Source organism: Manacus candei, unplaced genomic scaffold (genome assembly GCF_025592945.1).
Source record: "Manacus candei isolate 608988 ecotype Guabito, Panama unplaced genomic scaffold, ASM2559294v1 h1tg000023l, whole genome shotgun sequence".
In the NCBI taxonomy this organism is placed as follows: Eukaryota; Metazoa; Chordata; class Aves; order Passeriformes; family Pipridae; genus Manacus; species Manacus candei.
Window position 1 is genome coordinate 14,131,120 of NW_026138071.1, and position 16,758 is coordinate 14,147,877.

At 50.0% G+C, this 16,758-nt stretch overlaps 1 protein-coding gene across 1 annotated transcript; it reads left to right on the plus strand.

Annotated features, from left to right (window-relative positions):
* Positions 1 to 7,160: 7,160 nt before the first annotated feature.
* Positions 7,161 to 15,777, plus strand: HOXD3 (homeobox D3). The gene is made up of 3 exons (XM_051788063.1): positions 7,161 to 9,219; positions 12,419 to 12,964; positions 13,437 to 15,777. Exons 2-3 carry the CDS (start codon positions 12,469 to 12,471, stop codon positions 14,186 to 14,188), a joined length of 1,248 nt encoding a protein of 415 aa, XP_051644023.1. The 5' UTR covers positions 7,161 to 9,219; positions 12,419 to 12,468; the 3' UTR covers positions 14,189 to 15,777.
* The last annotated feature ends 981 nt before the right edge of the window (positions 15,778 to 16,758 follow it).

The following is a 16,758-nucleotide window of genomic DNA, read 5'->3' on the forward strand; positions in this document are numbered from 1 at the left end:
TGTTTTTTGTTTGTTTTAAGAACAGTGATTGTTTTTAAGCAAACCACGACACATGACTGCAACGGTTGGAAAGCTCAGCAAGTTGCTTTCATGGAAAGAGGAAAGGCTTGCATGGGAATAGAGCTCGTGTAATACTCACTGATTTGGCCCTGACTGCTGGTTGCCAAAGTTTTAGTGCGCTGTAACTACGAAAGCCAACCAAACCAGCTCCCTCAGCCACTTACACCTCCGCTCAGGCGATTTTAAAGCTCAGCCCTTATCTCCTGTACCCTCAGGGCAGCCTGGGAGAGAAACCATATAGTCGAAATTGTAACGAGGTTGTCCCTTTATTAAAGAGAAAAGGGGTAAGGAATGAAACTCATACCAAAACTGAAGGGAGGTGGAAAGAGCAGGGGCTGAGTTAACGTGCCCTTCTCCAGGCTGGGTGCTTCCCATCGAGGACTCAGGGCTTTTGGGCTCGCTCGGGAAAACAGAGGCCAAAATGAGATTAAATGAATTCGAAAATAAAAAGCGAACTTTTCAACAAGGGTGTATTCAGCAGTGTTAACTGTGGCCAGCAGTTAATTTCTGCCTTTTTCTCATTCCTAGAAGTCCGCAAAGTGTCTTTAAGACTTGGTCTTTTGTTTTAGAGCCTGGAGAAAACTCTTTGTTCTTCCTTAGGGTTAGCCCAGTTCTCAGACTTGCACATGGCAATACTTGAATATCTCCACGTCGTGATATTAAAGATGGATATTCCCGCATTATTCGCATCATTGTTTCTATGACAAAAAGCACCGAGTTCATACATAGTAAAGACGTCTTTTTTTCTGGCGCCTTCACGTTGAGAAGCTGAAAAGGTATTTTACTGAAGTTCGGCTAAATTGCAGGAACAGGTTCACCCAGAGGACAAATTTTCTATTCGATTAGTTGTATTTCAGCCGGGAAGAGTGACCTCTAAACCCTTAACCTTTTGGACCCAAAATACCCTTCCCTTTCTCTGGTATGGAGAGCAGCTAGCAGCAGGGCTTGCGGAGGGAATTCCTGAGACAAGTTTTCAAGTTTTGTTACACCAGGTTCCTACGGTAGTGGCCTTTCCTCTCCAGAGCTGTTCAAAGCCATCCTTTCACTCTTCAGACGAATCTACGAAAATAAAGGGGGGGGAAAAAAGGGTGTGGAGAAGTAAAACCTCTCTAGCTGCTCTTCTTGAAAATCCCCCTCCCGGACCCCCGCTGTTTACTTAAAGTCTGTGATAAGTTGACTGGGAGCAGGGAAAATGTGTTCTGAGAGAGAGACACCTACTTTGGCATCTGTGGTACAGTTCTGGAAAATAATGGCCTTGGATAAGCAAATCCTTGCTTTGTGCTTCTAATCGACCGAGATGGCTCCCGAAGTTAAAGGACCAACTTCTGCTCCCAGATTACCTTCCCCCGCCCACTGAAGTCAAACAGGGATGTAGCTGCGAGCAGAATTTGTCTCATTGTCTTTTGAAATGTTAATAACTCCGGGACGAGTGTTGGGTTCAGCAGGCACAGCTCTTACAACCCTGTTTGCAAGCACCCTTTGAGCGAGGCCGGGGCACTATAGGTTTACATAGGTGTAATTGCGCTGTAAGATCGGAGAATACTTGAAGTGGAGGCAGAAAGTACCAAAAAGAAGTAGTTTTAAGCTGCCAATGCTCTGAAGGGTCAGGAATGTCTGTAATAGCGACCAGGAGCACCCACTGGTCCTTATCCCCGGTGCAAAACGAACCTGATGTTTATTTTTTAATGGTTTAAACCCCTCTGCAGAGATATTTTGTGTATGAAGCGAAGTCGGTTATTTTTGTTGACCATGGGTGAACGTTGTGCATTGGAGCCTTTGTTAAACGGTCGCATTGTTCAGCAAATATTCTCATCTCTGTTAAAGTGTGATGCTTTTTATAGACTTTGCTGATGTTTTGCTGCCATTGATTAAAGCGTTATTTATACTAACTGTCGCCTGTAGTTTTGATGTAAGACCTCCACATAATTTTGAAATAATAAAAGGTGTAGCGAAATAGATTCTGGTTTGTACCTTGAACAAACAGTGCTTACAAGGTAGATCTCTCTTCTGTGAAAATGCTGGTCCCTCCCATCATTACAGTGTTAAAAGATGAGTGACTCTGCATAGCATCCTTCCAAATGTCCCTTTGAACAGGTTTGCTGTTTGCCCCAGCCATAATGGTGTGACTCTAGGCCAAGCTGGAGTCTATATTTACTTTTAGGCTGCAGTTAAAAGTGCCTGTCATCCATTTGCTGCTGCTTTGCATTTAACAAGCCCTCCTAGAATGACTCCCGGATTTCTGCATGTGTGGTAGGAGTCAAGGAGCCACACCTGAAGTCACCTCGATCCCCACGCAGATGTGTGCCTTTTAGGTGAGTCCTGGAAGGAACCAATGCAAGAAAGAAATGGAAATTTCAAATTGCAATGTAGAGACTAGCTTTTCCTGAGCAGTAACCCTCATTTTGACAGTGGAAGCAAAAGAAAGATCACAAGAAAACACAAACTTGGAGATTTTAAACTTTCCCCTGCAACTAAGGCAAACATTTTTTTCTCCCCTGTGTAAGCACCTCAGACAATAACACATACATCTAGCCAGGAGAAGTCGATCGCACTATTTTTGTAATAAGTACTTGTCACTGAGGGCTTGTCCTCTCCTGGAGCGTGGTCAAGGCACGAGTCCAAAAATACAGTCTCTGGCTCAGCCCAGCCAAGGAGCAGGGTGCACAGCAGAAGACATGTGTCTCTACTGCCCAAGTGCATGGAGGGGAGCGTGAGGGTGCCTTTCTAAGCACACAGTCGCTAAGTTTAAATATTGAGGCGTATTTTGTGATTACACCTTCTCTCTCTCCTCTTTAATAGCTCCTCCTGTTACTCCCGATACATCAATACAGTTCTGTATATTATATCACCACTAGTCGTTAAGGTAAGAATGAAGAGGAAAGGCAGAGTCAATAGCAAACCCCACTCACTGTACAGTACAGTAAATAGGGACCTCTCGGTGCAGAGCCACACCGCTTCCAACGGCCATGTTTGTTAGCCCTTTCCCCTGATTCTTTTTCCTTTTTTTTTTTTTTTTTCCTCCTTCCCCCCAAGCCTAGAGACCAAAATAATCTTGCTAGGAACAGTCATAACAGGCAGAATTTCAAAGTGCAAGGAAGATGATAAGAATAGATTTCTACAAGTCCTGACCACGTGATTTGCGAAATAATTAATTCAGCACGTCCCTTAAGAAACACGGAGTCGTCATTAATCTGCCAAGCAAAGGACTCTATCAGACTTGAAAACTGAAGAGATCCCAAGAATATAATATACAAAGAGTGCAGTCCCTCTCCCTGCACACCTAGCTCTTTGGTAGCTGCTGAAAAAGAGACGCCTGGTACGTAAATATTTTTTATTTTTATTTCTCCTTATTTAAGCCTTAATGAACTCAGCTGTCAAACACTTGACAAATAGGGCACGCTGCTTCCTGATTTCCAGCTCGGCAGCGGCCGGGAACCGGACCGGGCGCAAGCGGTGACCTTTGCTTCCCAGGGAGCGGGGGAAAGAGGACGAGCGCGGAGCGCCGCGGAGCACCGCGGAGCAGGGAGGCTGACCGCCCGCCCGCCTCCCGGGGTGGCGGCGCTGGCCGCGGCTGCCTGCGCGGGGAGGCGCGGAGCATCGCGGAGGAAACAATGCGTCCGTCAGGGCAGCCGTTGCCCGGTCCCAGCGGCGGGGAAAGGCCCTCAGTTCCTTCGCAAGCAGGGTCGTAAATTTTGCCGTGCGTCTTTGACAGCGGGGCCGGAGCCAGCGCCGAGCGCGCCTTCCCCTGCCGCCCGCACAAAGGCCGGCTCCGGCCCCGCTGCCCCTGCCTCCCTGCCCGCTCCTGCCCTGCCCGCCGTCCTTGCTCGCCCGAGACTCGCAGCCCGGCGCGGGGCTGCGGAGGACCTCGGGCGAATCCAGCCCCCCAAGCGGGCATGCCGGCTTTCGAGTCCCGGATCAATAGCTCGGAGTAGGGGAAAGTAGGATTTGTGTTTTTATACAAAGTCACTCCTTGTAAACTCCATAGAATATGGACAACGAGTCTGAGATTTCTCTGTGAAATCCCAATCATCTGGAAATACCTTCTGCAAACAGGATATTCTTTATTATCCCTCGCTGGAGTAATTTCTAAAAAAACCTAGATTGTAGCTTTTTATTGCTTCCGTTTCGGAGGCAGGACAGAGACAAAGTTTCCTATGTTATGAATTATACATTCAAACAATAACACATTAATTCAATTATTCAAAGATGACAAATGTTTATGTGCTTTGCTAGTGACTAAGGAACAGATTTGCTACTTCACGAGGACTCCTACGTTTTTATCAATGAAGTTTTATATTATCCTATTGGGCCGGGAAAGAAACCAAACTCCACCAAGACTAGCAGTAAAATGGACCTGAACATAAATCGTAGCCCTTTCATAAGAGCGTTTATTCTCGCATATAGCCCAGGCTATTTTATCAGTTTGACAATTGCCGGAGTTGTTGTTATAAATCATCATAAGTAATTCCTGAAAGGGTATGAGGCTGCTGGGGGGCGGGCGGAGACTGTAAATCTTTCTGTTTTATTGCTCTATGAACATATGCTCCGATTGAAGAAGTCTTAGATCCTTACTGGAGACAAATTCGCGCAAAGCTGGAGTCCCACCAGCCAAAGGATTAACATTTCCTTAATACTTTTTCAGTCCCCTTTACGATGTCTTAATTCTGGTGGTGGCGAAGGTGCTTCTTTCTTTGAGCCGTCCCCTCCATGCTCACGTTAAATTTCGTCTTTTTTTTTTTCCCCCGCTATACTCTGAAAAGAGACCCTAGGGCTGTGAGCCTTTTTTCCAGGGGGTTCCGAACCGTTCTCCGAAAAGACGTTTTCTTCTGAATCCTCTTCGTGCTCTTTGCTCGCGTCCAGCTTCTCCCTCGCACTTTTGTGTAGGAAGTGAAAGACCTCTCCGTCATCCAAAATGTCTAAACAGCGGCCAGAATTATGTTCGGCTTTGTGTGTATGTACACAAGTATGCAGAACACGCTGTGCGTGTAGGGGTTGCTGTATGTACACACAGACACGCGAGCGCGGGGGGCTCGGCAAAACTGTCCAGACACCGAAATATATGGCTGACGGAAAAGGATATAAAGAACCATTACCTCTTACTTGAGGCGAGATTTAAGTGCATCATTTCGAAGAAATATAGGATTATAAATCCGAAACCATACACAATAATTTACATTAAACTTATGTTTCCATCACTGGACTCCAATCTTTTTATAACTGGTTTGCAAAGTCAGGAAAAGCAATGTAATTTAGATAAATGTTACAATGCACTTATGGTTAGTATTGTAAGGTAATACGTTACTGTCACATCCCCATGCTTTGGATGGTAATGAAATCATAGCAGATGTTAGATTAGGTGTGGTGTATTTATAGCTACAGATATGTTAGAAAAATCAGAGGAGCTAATATATGTGTGTATATATATATATATATGCATATATATATTTTTTTTTTTCCGAACTGGAATTGTTAGGGAGCTTTGTGGGCACACATGACGGATATACACCGGGTTTGCTCTATGTCTTTTCATACACACAGAGAAGGGAGGCAGGATCAGGGCACACACACACACGCACAAATGTCATAAGGATTTTTTTCCCAGCGCTTGTTCAGCCTCCAGACGGGTAGTCTCCGCTGCCCGGTACGGAGAAAGCAAAAATTCGCGTACACCAGTGGGCCCCAGCGCCTATCCACCAGAGCAGCGCTGCTGCGGAGCTGCCCCCGGCACAGGCCCTGGGCCGCAGCGAGTCCCAAATACCTCCTCTGTCTCCGCTGGGAATTTCTGCGCCCTGGGATCATCCCGCGGAATTCTCCTTTTCCCGGGCTCCGCCGGCCCCGCGGGGCGCGTAAGTGCGGGCGGCGCGGCCGCGGTGCGGAAGGAGCGCGGGCTGGGCAGCGCGGCCGGGCGGGCCGGGGCGCGGGGGGCCGCCCGCCCCGCGGGGCCCGGCGCGGCATTCCCGCTGCGCGGGGGCGCGGGGAGCGCGCCAGCCTCGGCCCCGGCGCGCTGCTCTGCGATCACGTGGGCCAATATGCCTGTATTTTAAGGCAGTGCCTATATTTCTGATTATAAAGGGATTTCTCCTGCTCGCCCCCAAAATTCATCAATGGCCGCACGATTTAAAACCAAAACAAACCAGGAGCCGGCCAATTGCTGTCGTTGGTTCCAGGACGCTGATGGCTAAAGGGTTGTGTGTTGATTTTTTTTTTTTTTAAAGCCCAACAAATTCCGATTTCCACTCGCTTTCTTTTATTGGTAGTTGAGCCTGAGCCTGTTTTCGTTCTATCGGGAATTCTGGTGTATGGAAATGTCTGTAAAACCGCAAGATCAGGTTTAGGAGAGTATTGTCTGCAGACAAAGGGTGAAGGATATATTCTAAGAACTGCAAGCGCAGATCCTGAAAAGTGAGGAGCCCAGGTTTATGATAAATTGATACACAGGTAAGCAACTGCATGACAAAATGGGACGTTTAACCGCAGGGGCTGTATTATCGCCTTTACTCAGAGACGGTCTGGAATTTGTTTGCGACCTCTGCCCATAGCGGCTGCGACTATATGGAGTGGTCTCCACCTCCTTGAACGTTTTAAGCTGTATCTTCTTTGTATTATGTTCTTTAAATAAAAAGTGGAGTCCTTTCCAAAGGCTAGAGGATTACGTTTAACCCTATCCTTTTCCTAGTTTTGGGTGGTTTCAGGAAGGGAATTACAAATAAGCAAAGAAAGGAGGGAGAGACAACTTTGCTAGATGCTCCCATTGCCAAAGTAAGATTGAGCATCACGTTAATGCGTTGCCGTGGATAGCCGGGCAGGGGGTAGCCGTGTTGATTTGTAAAGGGCGATTTAAAATAGGGTCATCGGTAATGTAGCTCTTATATAGGGTCTCTTAAATATTCGTGCCAAGTGTCTTCCCGAACCTTTTCCCCTCTCCGTGGATTCGTTTTCCTTAGTGTCTGCTGTTTTCCTCCCCTAGTTGTTTTAGTGCTGCTATTACCGGTATGCTCATGCCTTCGAGTTACACATGCTGTTTGAAGCACGGCTTGATATTTATCTACTGAGAAGTTTCTTGTCCTGCGTTTGTGTGGTTTGATCAATAAGGTTGTGGGAAGACGCCTGGGGGGGACCGGTGCCTCTCTGGGCGAACTAGGGATCTGGTAGCGACCACACAGCCTCTCCCAATACACTTACATCTCAGCTCCCTCTTGGGCTGTTGCAACTAGCCCGGCTCTCCCAGGAACGCCTGTTTCCACTGACTGGCGGCCTGCGTGGAGCTCGGGTGAACTCTCGGTTGTCTGTTGTAGAGCTCCTGCGTAAAGCCCGGAGCTGTGCTGTCGAGCAGGAGCGTGTGTAAGGCTGTAGCAGACCCTGACCGCCCCGAGTCACCCGGGCGAGTCCTCCGCGGGGGTCGGAGTGCCCCGCGGGAAACAGGGCGGGAGGCGAAGGGAAAGGGAGAAAGTTAGTTTTTATTTCTTTATTTTTATTTTCTATTGCGTGTTGCTCTGCTCGATCAGAAGTTAAAAGCAGTGAACATTTTTCTTAGCTGTATGCCTCCAAGCTGCTGGCCTGCCAAGTTAGTCAGCTGAATCCAATTACTGCAAGCAGCATTTCATTTGGCTCGATGGAAGCACTCAGTTATAACTTCACCTAAAATTTCAATAATATCTATACTGGTCCCGCACCTAAATAATTCTAAAGACTTCCCTGGGTTTAGCTCTGGCAACGTCTTCTCCGAGAGCTGGGAGTCGAGCACAACTCCAGCGTGCCTGGACTCCTCTCTTCGCAGTACAAACTTTGGGGGCTCTTCCTGTGGCCGTGGAAATCTTGGTATTTGGCCAAGCTCTGGCTAAATAAAGCATGTCTAGAGTAGGAAAGCTATCGCTTGTGAGGCTGAGAAGCTGCTTCGGAAAGGGATGAGAAGTCGATAATTAATTAGTCACGAAATGAAAACTTACCGTGTTAATCAACAGCGGCTAACAATGACTCGGTTTGCAATATTATGATCTCTCCGCTCAGGGGCTAAAGTGCAATCCAACTTAGGCTGCCTTCATACACTCTGTAAAGTGCTATTTCTAATGAATTATCTTGAAAAAAAATAAGGCACTTAAAGTTGACGTACGCCCACGTGAATATATTATATAAGACGTTACCGGGACAGGCCCGGGCCAGGAACCTGAGAGAGCATCATGTGTAATCATGAAGCTCCACTTCCCTAACTCCTGTTTGCCAGCATAAATTAAGGTGATTTGGAAGGGGAATGTAGCATCCTACTGAGTTTGGTTAGGGAGAGAGAAGACTTGGTGGAAAGTTGTAAGGTCTGTTGTGTTGTGAGCTATCGGAGGCGCTTCCGTTGGTTGTTCATTAAGTGGTGAGTTATTGCTGTACGAGCCAAAGGTCATTTCAAAGGCTTATGGTGGCTAGATATCGTCTTTATAATGACCTGGGCTTCTTTGTGGGGGATTTTCTGGCACTCTTAAGTTCTTAAAGTCCTGAATCGACACATTGCACAGCCAAACGCAAAATACTAATTTCGAGACACAAATATTTGCGGTGCATTTTCAGTGCTGGGGCTTCTTCGCTTATCTTTCTCTCTGTCTTATTTGGGGTCTGGGGGGGAGAAATGGAGAGACACTCGCGCTAGCTTCGTTTCCGCCGAGGGCTCCGCGGGCCGTGGGTGCGGGCGCGGTGGTTGTGACCATCGAAAGTGCCCGCAGCTCCCCTACAAAGGCGTTCCCGGACCCTCGTGCGTTGCCTCTCCGCGTCTCGGCCCCCGCTGCGCGCTCGGAGAGGCGGGCGCGGCTTCGCGGCCGGTGTGCGGGGCCCGTCGGAGCGGCTGCTGCAGGCCGCACTGTCCGGGTCCGACCCGCAACCGGAGTATTTTGCTCGTTTGTTTGCTCCCCGCCTCTCTCAAAGCGCTATTAATAAATGAAGAGAAACATCTGCCCTTTGTCTTGTAAAAGGTCTGACGCGGACGGAGAGACACGGTGAGGGGCTGAGGACGAGATGTGCATTTATTAACAAAGTCCTAAGGAAGAAAGTCCAAAACAAAGCAGTTTCCGCTGAGAGTTATCACTTCTGTTGCAGGTCCGTGCCCACGGATTATCCAAAGGAACCTGAAGATCCTACTCACACAGTTAAAGTCAAAAATCAAGAAAAAACATAAGTGTGGTGAGTTCTCTAAATTTCCTTTTCCATCCATCTCTCGCTTCCCCTATCGCGACAAGCCCGTCGCAGGGAGCACAGCCCGGCCCCGGCCCGCCGAGCCGGGCCCTCGCCCGGCGGCTCCCGGTCTAGCCCTCGCCGGCGGCACCGGGGGCGCGCCGCCGCCCCCCACGTCAGATAATGAACAGCCCGTAGAAAGCGGCCCCTGCTCCGCGGGAGCCGAGCCCGGCTGGGGAGCAGCCAAGCCCTGGACCCAGCCGCGGGGAGCGGATGGCTCCCTGGGGGGCTCCGTAGCTGGTCTAAGAGGCCCCACGGCGGCCACCACTCCGTATCTCGTGGGGCTCCTTCGCGCTCCCCAGAGCTCTCAGCGCCCTCAAAGACGAGACATCCCTCGTCTGAGGCTCAAGCGCAGCCCCAGCGGTGGGTGCCCAGCCCGCGGCCGGGTCCGGCGGCTCCAGCGCTTTCCTTATATACAGGGTTGCCCCGGGCCGGTGGCCGGGAAACGTGCCGAGCGGGGGATTCTTTTGCCGGGCTCCCTCCTACGCGCCGGCTGCTTTGCACTTCTGAAAGTGCCGGGGCTTGGGAAGTGTTTTCCTTTTCATTCCTGGCCGGAGCGTTTACTGCCACGGCGCTAGCAGTCATAAATTTTGTTACAAACCGCAATGACAGGTGCATTGATATGCACCCTGAGAGCTCCGGCTGCTTTAATAACCGCTTCGCTGGCCACTCTCACCGCCTCTTATTTATTCGGTATCATATTAGATATTGATCCGAAGCAGAATTAAGTGTAGTGGAAGTTTTAGTGGAGAACTGCTTAATATGAAAGTGTCGGGAGGAAAGCGCCTGGCAGCGCCGGGCCGGTGTCAGTGTGGGCCAGCCGCATTCCGGGCACACGCGCGGGTGGACGCGTGAGCTCCCGGCTGCTCCCCGGGCAGAGCCGTTTAGAGGGTCGGTATCCCCCAAAAGCGCTGGAACCAGTGGCAGGACAAAAAGTCTCATCGTCATGTGCAACGCCTAACAGTTCAGATGAGGTTAAATCTTTCTGGAGAGGAGGAAGGGAAATCTGAAACACAGACATGGATACTTTGCGGTTTCCTACCCTCAGTGCCTCCGAGCCCACCTCCCACAGCTCGGCCTCACCATTTGGATGTCACTTTTTTTTTTCCCCCCCCTTGAGGCTGTTTCTGGCCAAACCACCAAGTGTTGAGCCCCTGCTTTGGTGTTACCTATAAAAACATCACCCCAGGCCTTGCACTCGTAGAAAAATCAAACCCTGGAAAGGTCTCACTCTTTCTCTCCCTCTCTCTCTTTTTAAGATCTAAAGATGAGCCACCAAACAGTTGAGCATTGTCCATGTGATTTATGGCCCATAGCCTCCTTTTTAGGTTCAAGCAGAGTTCACAAGCAGTTGGTATTTCAGAAAAGAAATAAGGCTTTTAACAGCTTAACAGCAATATTCTTTCTTAAGATTCTGCGTATTCTTTTGGGAACTATATTTCACAAGGCACATAAAAGCCTACGTTTAGGCCAGTGTTGTGCTAACAAAAGTCCTCAGTCCAGACCGCTCTTGAAAATGTAGATGATAGAAGTGGGAAACGAGTGATAGAGTTATTTGGACAAAAATACTTTCAAGACTCGTCAAGATTATCACAGTGTATTAAAACTCATCTGTATCGCCGCCGTTCATTCTCATAGACTTTTTAAACTGAAATTTTCCAGGAGAGAAATACAGTTCTTTTCCCGCTTCTATCAGCTTCAAAGATCATCCCAAGCTTTTGTTCAGGGAAGAAAAGGACCCCGGCGTTTTGTGACATGGGATAAACCTGCAAGAGGGGCCGCGGATCGCAGCTCGATGAGGTTATTTTTACTTACAGAGATGTGTTTCCCGGTGAATTTTAGAAAACATATAAGCGGTACTTGGCGGGACCAATTGCTGGGGGAGAAAAAGGAATACTGTGGTAGTATTGTTTGAGTATAGGCTGGAGAATTATAATTATCGGACAGTGTTCAAAAATTTCTATCTACTCTTCTCTGGTACGTTAATAGGCTTAAATCCTGCAGAAATACAACAAATCTTAAGATACGTTGAGTTATACACTTACATTGCCAGGTGAAGCCTGTGCTAATTTACAAAATTACCAAAAATGTCGGAGAAAAGCCCTATACAACAAGGAAAATAGGAAGAGGGAATAATAGAAAGCCGCAACAAAATGCGGAACAGTTTCCATGTTGTACGAAACGCAGAGAAGTTTTGGGAGCAGCAAGGAGGAAGGCAACAGCTCTGCCCCAATATATCTGCCCTAGGGGGACCTTGCGTTTTCGGTGTGAGCAGCCTGATGTGGGAGGGCGCGGAGGGGAGCGCCATAAATTTACAGGCTGGAAAAAGAAAAGAATCCTCTAAAAATTATTTCAAATGTCTCAGGTTCTTTCTACTGGGTACAAATAAAAAGGACGAGAAACGCTGGGTGAGGGAATTTAATTAATCACAGAATTAAAATAGGGGAGCTGACCTGAGACTTCCTTTATAGTGCAAAGTGAAGGGAGTGAATGGCGCCGGTTATACTTTAACTCTGGAGGAATCCAGGGGAAGAAGAAGGGCGGGTTTACAAAGGGGACGGGATTTTTCTGCCTCTGCCCGGCCGCAGCCCGGGCTCCATCCATCATGTCAGCCGTGCACGGCCGTGCGCACGCGTGAGGCGCGGGTGCTCCCGGCCGAAATGGGCCGGTGGGTCCCTGGGGACACCACCCAGCACAGTTGCTCACTGAGGGCCCTTGCCTAGAACCGCGGAGGGCGATCCAGCCAAACTCGAGCGGGAACAGTCCAAAGACAAAACAAAGCAATGAAACATGCCCCAGAATGCCTCAAAAGGTGGCCTGTAGAAGTCCCACCAATGTGTTCCCGTTCCCCCCTGCACCATCGCTCTTGGGTGACTCTTTCACTGCTGTGCCTCGATCCTTCCCTGGTGTACTCTGCTCTCAGCCTGGGGTGCCCCAGTTTGCACGGGCTCCTGCCTGGCGACCCTGCTCCTTGCCTTGTGTCCCCTGCTCTTAATCTGGTGTCTCTTGCTCTTTTCTTGATGCCCCCTGCTCCTTCCTTGATGTCTCCCAGTCCTCCCATGGTGGGGAGGCTGAGGCTGAGGGTGCTGGGCTGAGGGGCTCCCCCCACTGAAAGCCTCTTTTGTGTCCCCGCTGTTTCCCTCCCCAGGTGGCTGCGAGTGGCCCGGGCCGACGACGTGAGGCGCAGGGCGGCGGTCAATGTTATATGAGCGGGGGCCGCGGGCCTCGGCGATCGCAGAGCAGAGGATGCAGAAAGCCGCCTACTACGACAACGCGGGGCTCTTCGGGGGCTACACCTACAGCAAGGCCGACGCCTACCCCTACGGCGCGGCCCACCAGCCCTACGGCCAGGCCGGCTTGGACAGCGAGTACCCCGGCTCCGCCTGCTCCGTCCAGGGCTCGGCGCCCGGACGCGCCCCGGCCCACAAGGGCAGCGAGCTGAGCGGGAGCTGCATGCGGCCGGGCGGGGGCGGCCCCGGGGGCAGTCAGCCCCCGGGGATGGGCGAGCAGCAACCCCCGGCCCTGCCGCCCTCCTCCCCGCCCAACCCCCCTCCCAGTGTGCCCCCTCCGAAAAAAGCCAAGGGGGGCCCAAACTCCTCGGGCTCGGCCACCGCCACTCTCAGCAAGCAGATATTCCCCTGGATGAAGGAGTCCCGGCAGAACTCCAAGCAGAAAAGCACCTGCGCCCCCCCAGGTAGCCCAACACCCTCGCCCCAGCCCACTGTTTGCCCAGGGGGTGGGGCTGAGCCCCTCGGGCTGAACCCCTCTGGTTGAACCCCCTGGTCCCGCATCTTGTCCCCTACTCCTCCAACTACTATCGCCTACAGCCCCCGCTCGGGGGTCCCGGCCCTGCCGGGCGCTGTAGCTGGGGCAGGCTAGGGGCTCCCGCCTCGCTCCCCCACCAGCCCAGCGGCGGCAGGCGCAGCCCCGACGGCTCTCGGCAGCGCCTGGACGGGGGGCCGCTGGGGGTCTGTGGGGGGAGCTAGCTGCGGGAGGGTGTGTATGTCGAGCAGCGAGGGGTGGGAGGCCACCCCCGCGTTCCCTGTGCCCACTCCCTGGGTGCCGGCAGAGCGAGAGGGGACGGTGGGTCTCCGAGGGACCCTGGGAGGAAGGGGAGGGGGGGTTTTCTAGGGAGACCAACGTGTCTTTGTGCCTCTTCCCCGCAGGAGAGAGCTGCGAGGACAAGAGCCCCCCCGGGCCGGCCTCCAAGAGGGTGCGCACAGCCTACACCAGCGCGCAGCTGGTGGAGCTGGAGAAGGAGTTTCACTTCAACCGCTACCTGTGCCGGCCGCGCCGTGTGGAGATGGCCAACCTGCTCAACCTGACCGAGCGGCAGATCAAGATCTGGTTTCAGAACCGCCGGATGAAGTACAAAAAGGACCAAAAAGCCAAAGGCATCATGCACTCCCCCGTCGGACAGTCCCCGGACCGCAGCCCCCCCCTGAGCGGCCCAAACCACGTCGGCTACTCCAGCCAGCTCCCCGGCGTCAACAGCCTCAGCTACGACGCGCCCTCGCCCACCTCCTTCGCCAAGTCCCAGCAGAGCATGTACGGGCTGGCCGCCTACACGGCGCCGCTGAGCAGCTGCCTGCCGCAGCAGAAGCGCTACGCGGGCGCGGAGTACGACCCCCACCCCATGCAGAGCGGCGGCGGCGGCTTCGCCAACCCCAGCCTGCAGGGCAGCCCCGTCTACGTGGGGGGCAACTTCGTGGACTCGATGCCAGCCTCAGGCCCCATGTTCAACTTGGGGCACCTGCAGCACCCCTCCTCCGCTAGCGTGGACTACAGCTGCGCCGCACAGATCCCCGGCGGCCACCACCACGGACCTTGCGACCCCCACCCTACCTACACGGACCTCTCCTCTCACCACACCTCTCAGGGACGGATGCAGGAGGCGCCCAAGCTCACGCATCTGTAGCGGGGCGGCGGCCGGCGGGGCCCGCTCCCCTCTCCATTACCTCACTTTTCTGACGGGACAGTGTTACTGTGCTCTCGAGTGCCAACAGTATTAGTGGATTTGTCTCCCCTAGCAGCTCCCTTCTTTCTTCCGCACCCCCGAGTAGGTCCGTGAGCAGGAGCCTTTCTCTTAGAGCTGTTTTAAGCATGACAGTGCAATATACTGCCAACCGAGGGACTGATAAGCTGGTAATGATGTACTTGAAGGTAAGTCTTAGAAATGCCGTAGTGTTAGCAGCGCGTCATGCTGAGGTGTTTTAGACCAGTCGTAAGCCGTGGGAACTCGCCCGCGTGTAAGCTTATTTCAGAGAAGTTAATTTATGAATTCCTCCGTAACGTAAGGATCACATTGGACTAAATGAAATGTATTTATTATTTTAAGCGAGACATTTTTTGTATCACTGATTATTTATCCTCGTCTTAATGTATTTATGTGGGTATTTGTAGAGTTTCTTCACCAGTACTTCGGGAGAGCGATTCAGGTCCGTGGTGACTTACATTTCACCTATTTAGTATAATCGGTCTGAGCTAGTTGAGAGAGTAGTCTTGAACAGTTGTAACAGTGGCTGGTGTTTGTAGTTTATGTAAGGATTAATTAAGACAGCAAGTCGTAAATCATTAATAGAGTAAAACAAACTGTGGCATCACACAAAGAGCCATTACACTTAAAAAAATATTGAGAGTATTTTTAAAGTATTTATTTCTAACCGGCTGGCCCCACTCGAGAGCCTCGGTGGCTTGGCTGGCAGCTGGCTCGGCCGGGTGAAGCCACCTTTAGTTGGAAGCGCAGCCGCTTTGATGAGGCCATCTACAAAGCGGGGCTATTGGCCATCTTGTTTCAGATCAAATCCTGCATACAAAAACCTCGGTGAGGTTAACATTTATTTATTGGCTGGGTATCTATCGCACGTATTATTATTTCGGTGGGCTCTTTTTTTTTTTTTTTTAATTACACTCTGGCTATCTGAAATAGAAATTAGAAGCTTAGAGCGCAAAAAAATTAGAAACCCTCTGATAGTGCTAATTTCATTAGGGTCTCCATAGCAATCCGTGCAGCAGCTGCCGCCTCCTTTGTTATTTTTATACTGTTGTCTTTATACTAACCATAAATCAATTTTTAGACATCTTTGGAAGCCCAAGCTTTTCCTCTTGGTTTTGTTTTGGTTTTAGTTTTGTTTTTTTTTCATAAAAATAAACTTTGAAAGAAAATTGACAATCAGATACACACAGCCGAAGGGAGACGCCGAGACAGGGTCCGGGCAGAGGCCGGGCGGTGCCACCGCGCTCCCCCGGCGCCCGGCGAGGACGGTCCTGCCCCGCCTGACTGCGGCAGAGGGGCACCGCCGCCTCCCTCTGACACGAACAGGACAGTTAACAAGGGGAAGGAAAAAAAAAAAAGAAGATAAAAAAAAAGAGAAAAAAAAAGGGAACGATGTTCTGAACCCTCGTGTTTCCTCCTCTCTAGTTACACGGCTGTATCGAACCCCTCGCTGGATTTACAGAGATTATTTCTTTTGTAAACGCTGTTATTAAAGTCTCTTCCTGACAGTACATGTCGCTCCGAGAAAACCATTCTTTCTAAAAGTGTCGAGTTAAAGATTAATCCAAACTTCTGTATTCCCCATCAAAGTGTCTGATGCGTCACTTTCCAGTTTGACAAACACTGCAGCTCCTATTCCATCCTCTAATGACAGGACCTGGCATTCCTATTGTTCGAAATATTTTACCACCTCCAATCCTGGTCAACACAGACAAATTTTCATTATTTATTCTTCTTTTCTTTCCCATCCCTTCTTTCTTTCTCACCATCTGGTATTTATGTTCTGCTGAGCAGTAACAATTCAAAATATTACTTAGGGTTTTATTTTTCCCTCTGGGCGATTTTAACAATGCTGCGCTAAATTAAAAAGTGTATCTTTTGTTAAATTTCACTTTTAACCAAGCAAATTCGGATATATGTGTTATAGATCTGTAAACAAAACAGAACAAAATAAACTACTTTTTTTTTGGAGACATATTTTGACAATTTTAAGCCCTAAAATTGTTTTCTATGGAAGTTTTCACACAAATTGTTTCTTAGAAGCTCCATCCAGGAGTAAACAAAACATAGAAACAACACAAAAAGTAATGCTAAAAACCACTCGTGATTTATACTCCTCTAATATTCCATAAATATATATATGTTTGTCTCTCCAAAATTTTCTGTAATCAATGTACCCACAACTGAAATTGTCCACGTAGGTTTTTTGTGTGTTCTTGAAAACACAATATATTTTGCATCACCTGCTTCTGTCTGTGAAACATCAAGGCACCACTATTTCTGCAGGGTAACCCAGTGTTCTTTTCCCTTTTGCTTCATGCTCTGTAGGCTGTTCTTCAGTGTCTGCTCTGACTTACACTGCTAAGAAAGAAAAGGCTGTTTATAGATAGCCCTTCCCCAGATCTGAGGAAGAAGGGGGTTTCAGAGGAACCCTAACCACAAACACAGTGTTACTGAGGCACATTGCCCTGAATTATTTTAATATTGAACAG

Excerpts from the sequence above, each read along its gene's own strand:
- HOXD3 (XM_051788063.1), top strand. The coding sequence starts at position 12,469 with ATGTTATATGAGCGGGGGCCGCGGGCCTCGGCGATCGCAGAGCAGAGG. Across the intron at positions 12,965-13,436 it reads AAGCACCTGCGCCCCCCCAG|GAGAGAGCTGCGAGGACAAG; the intron begins GTAGCCCAACAC and ends TCTTCCCCGCAG.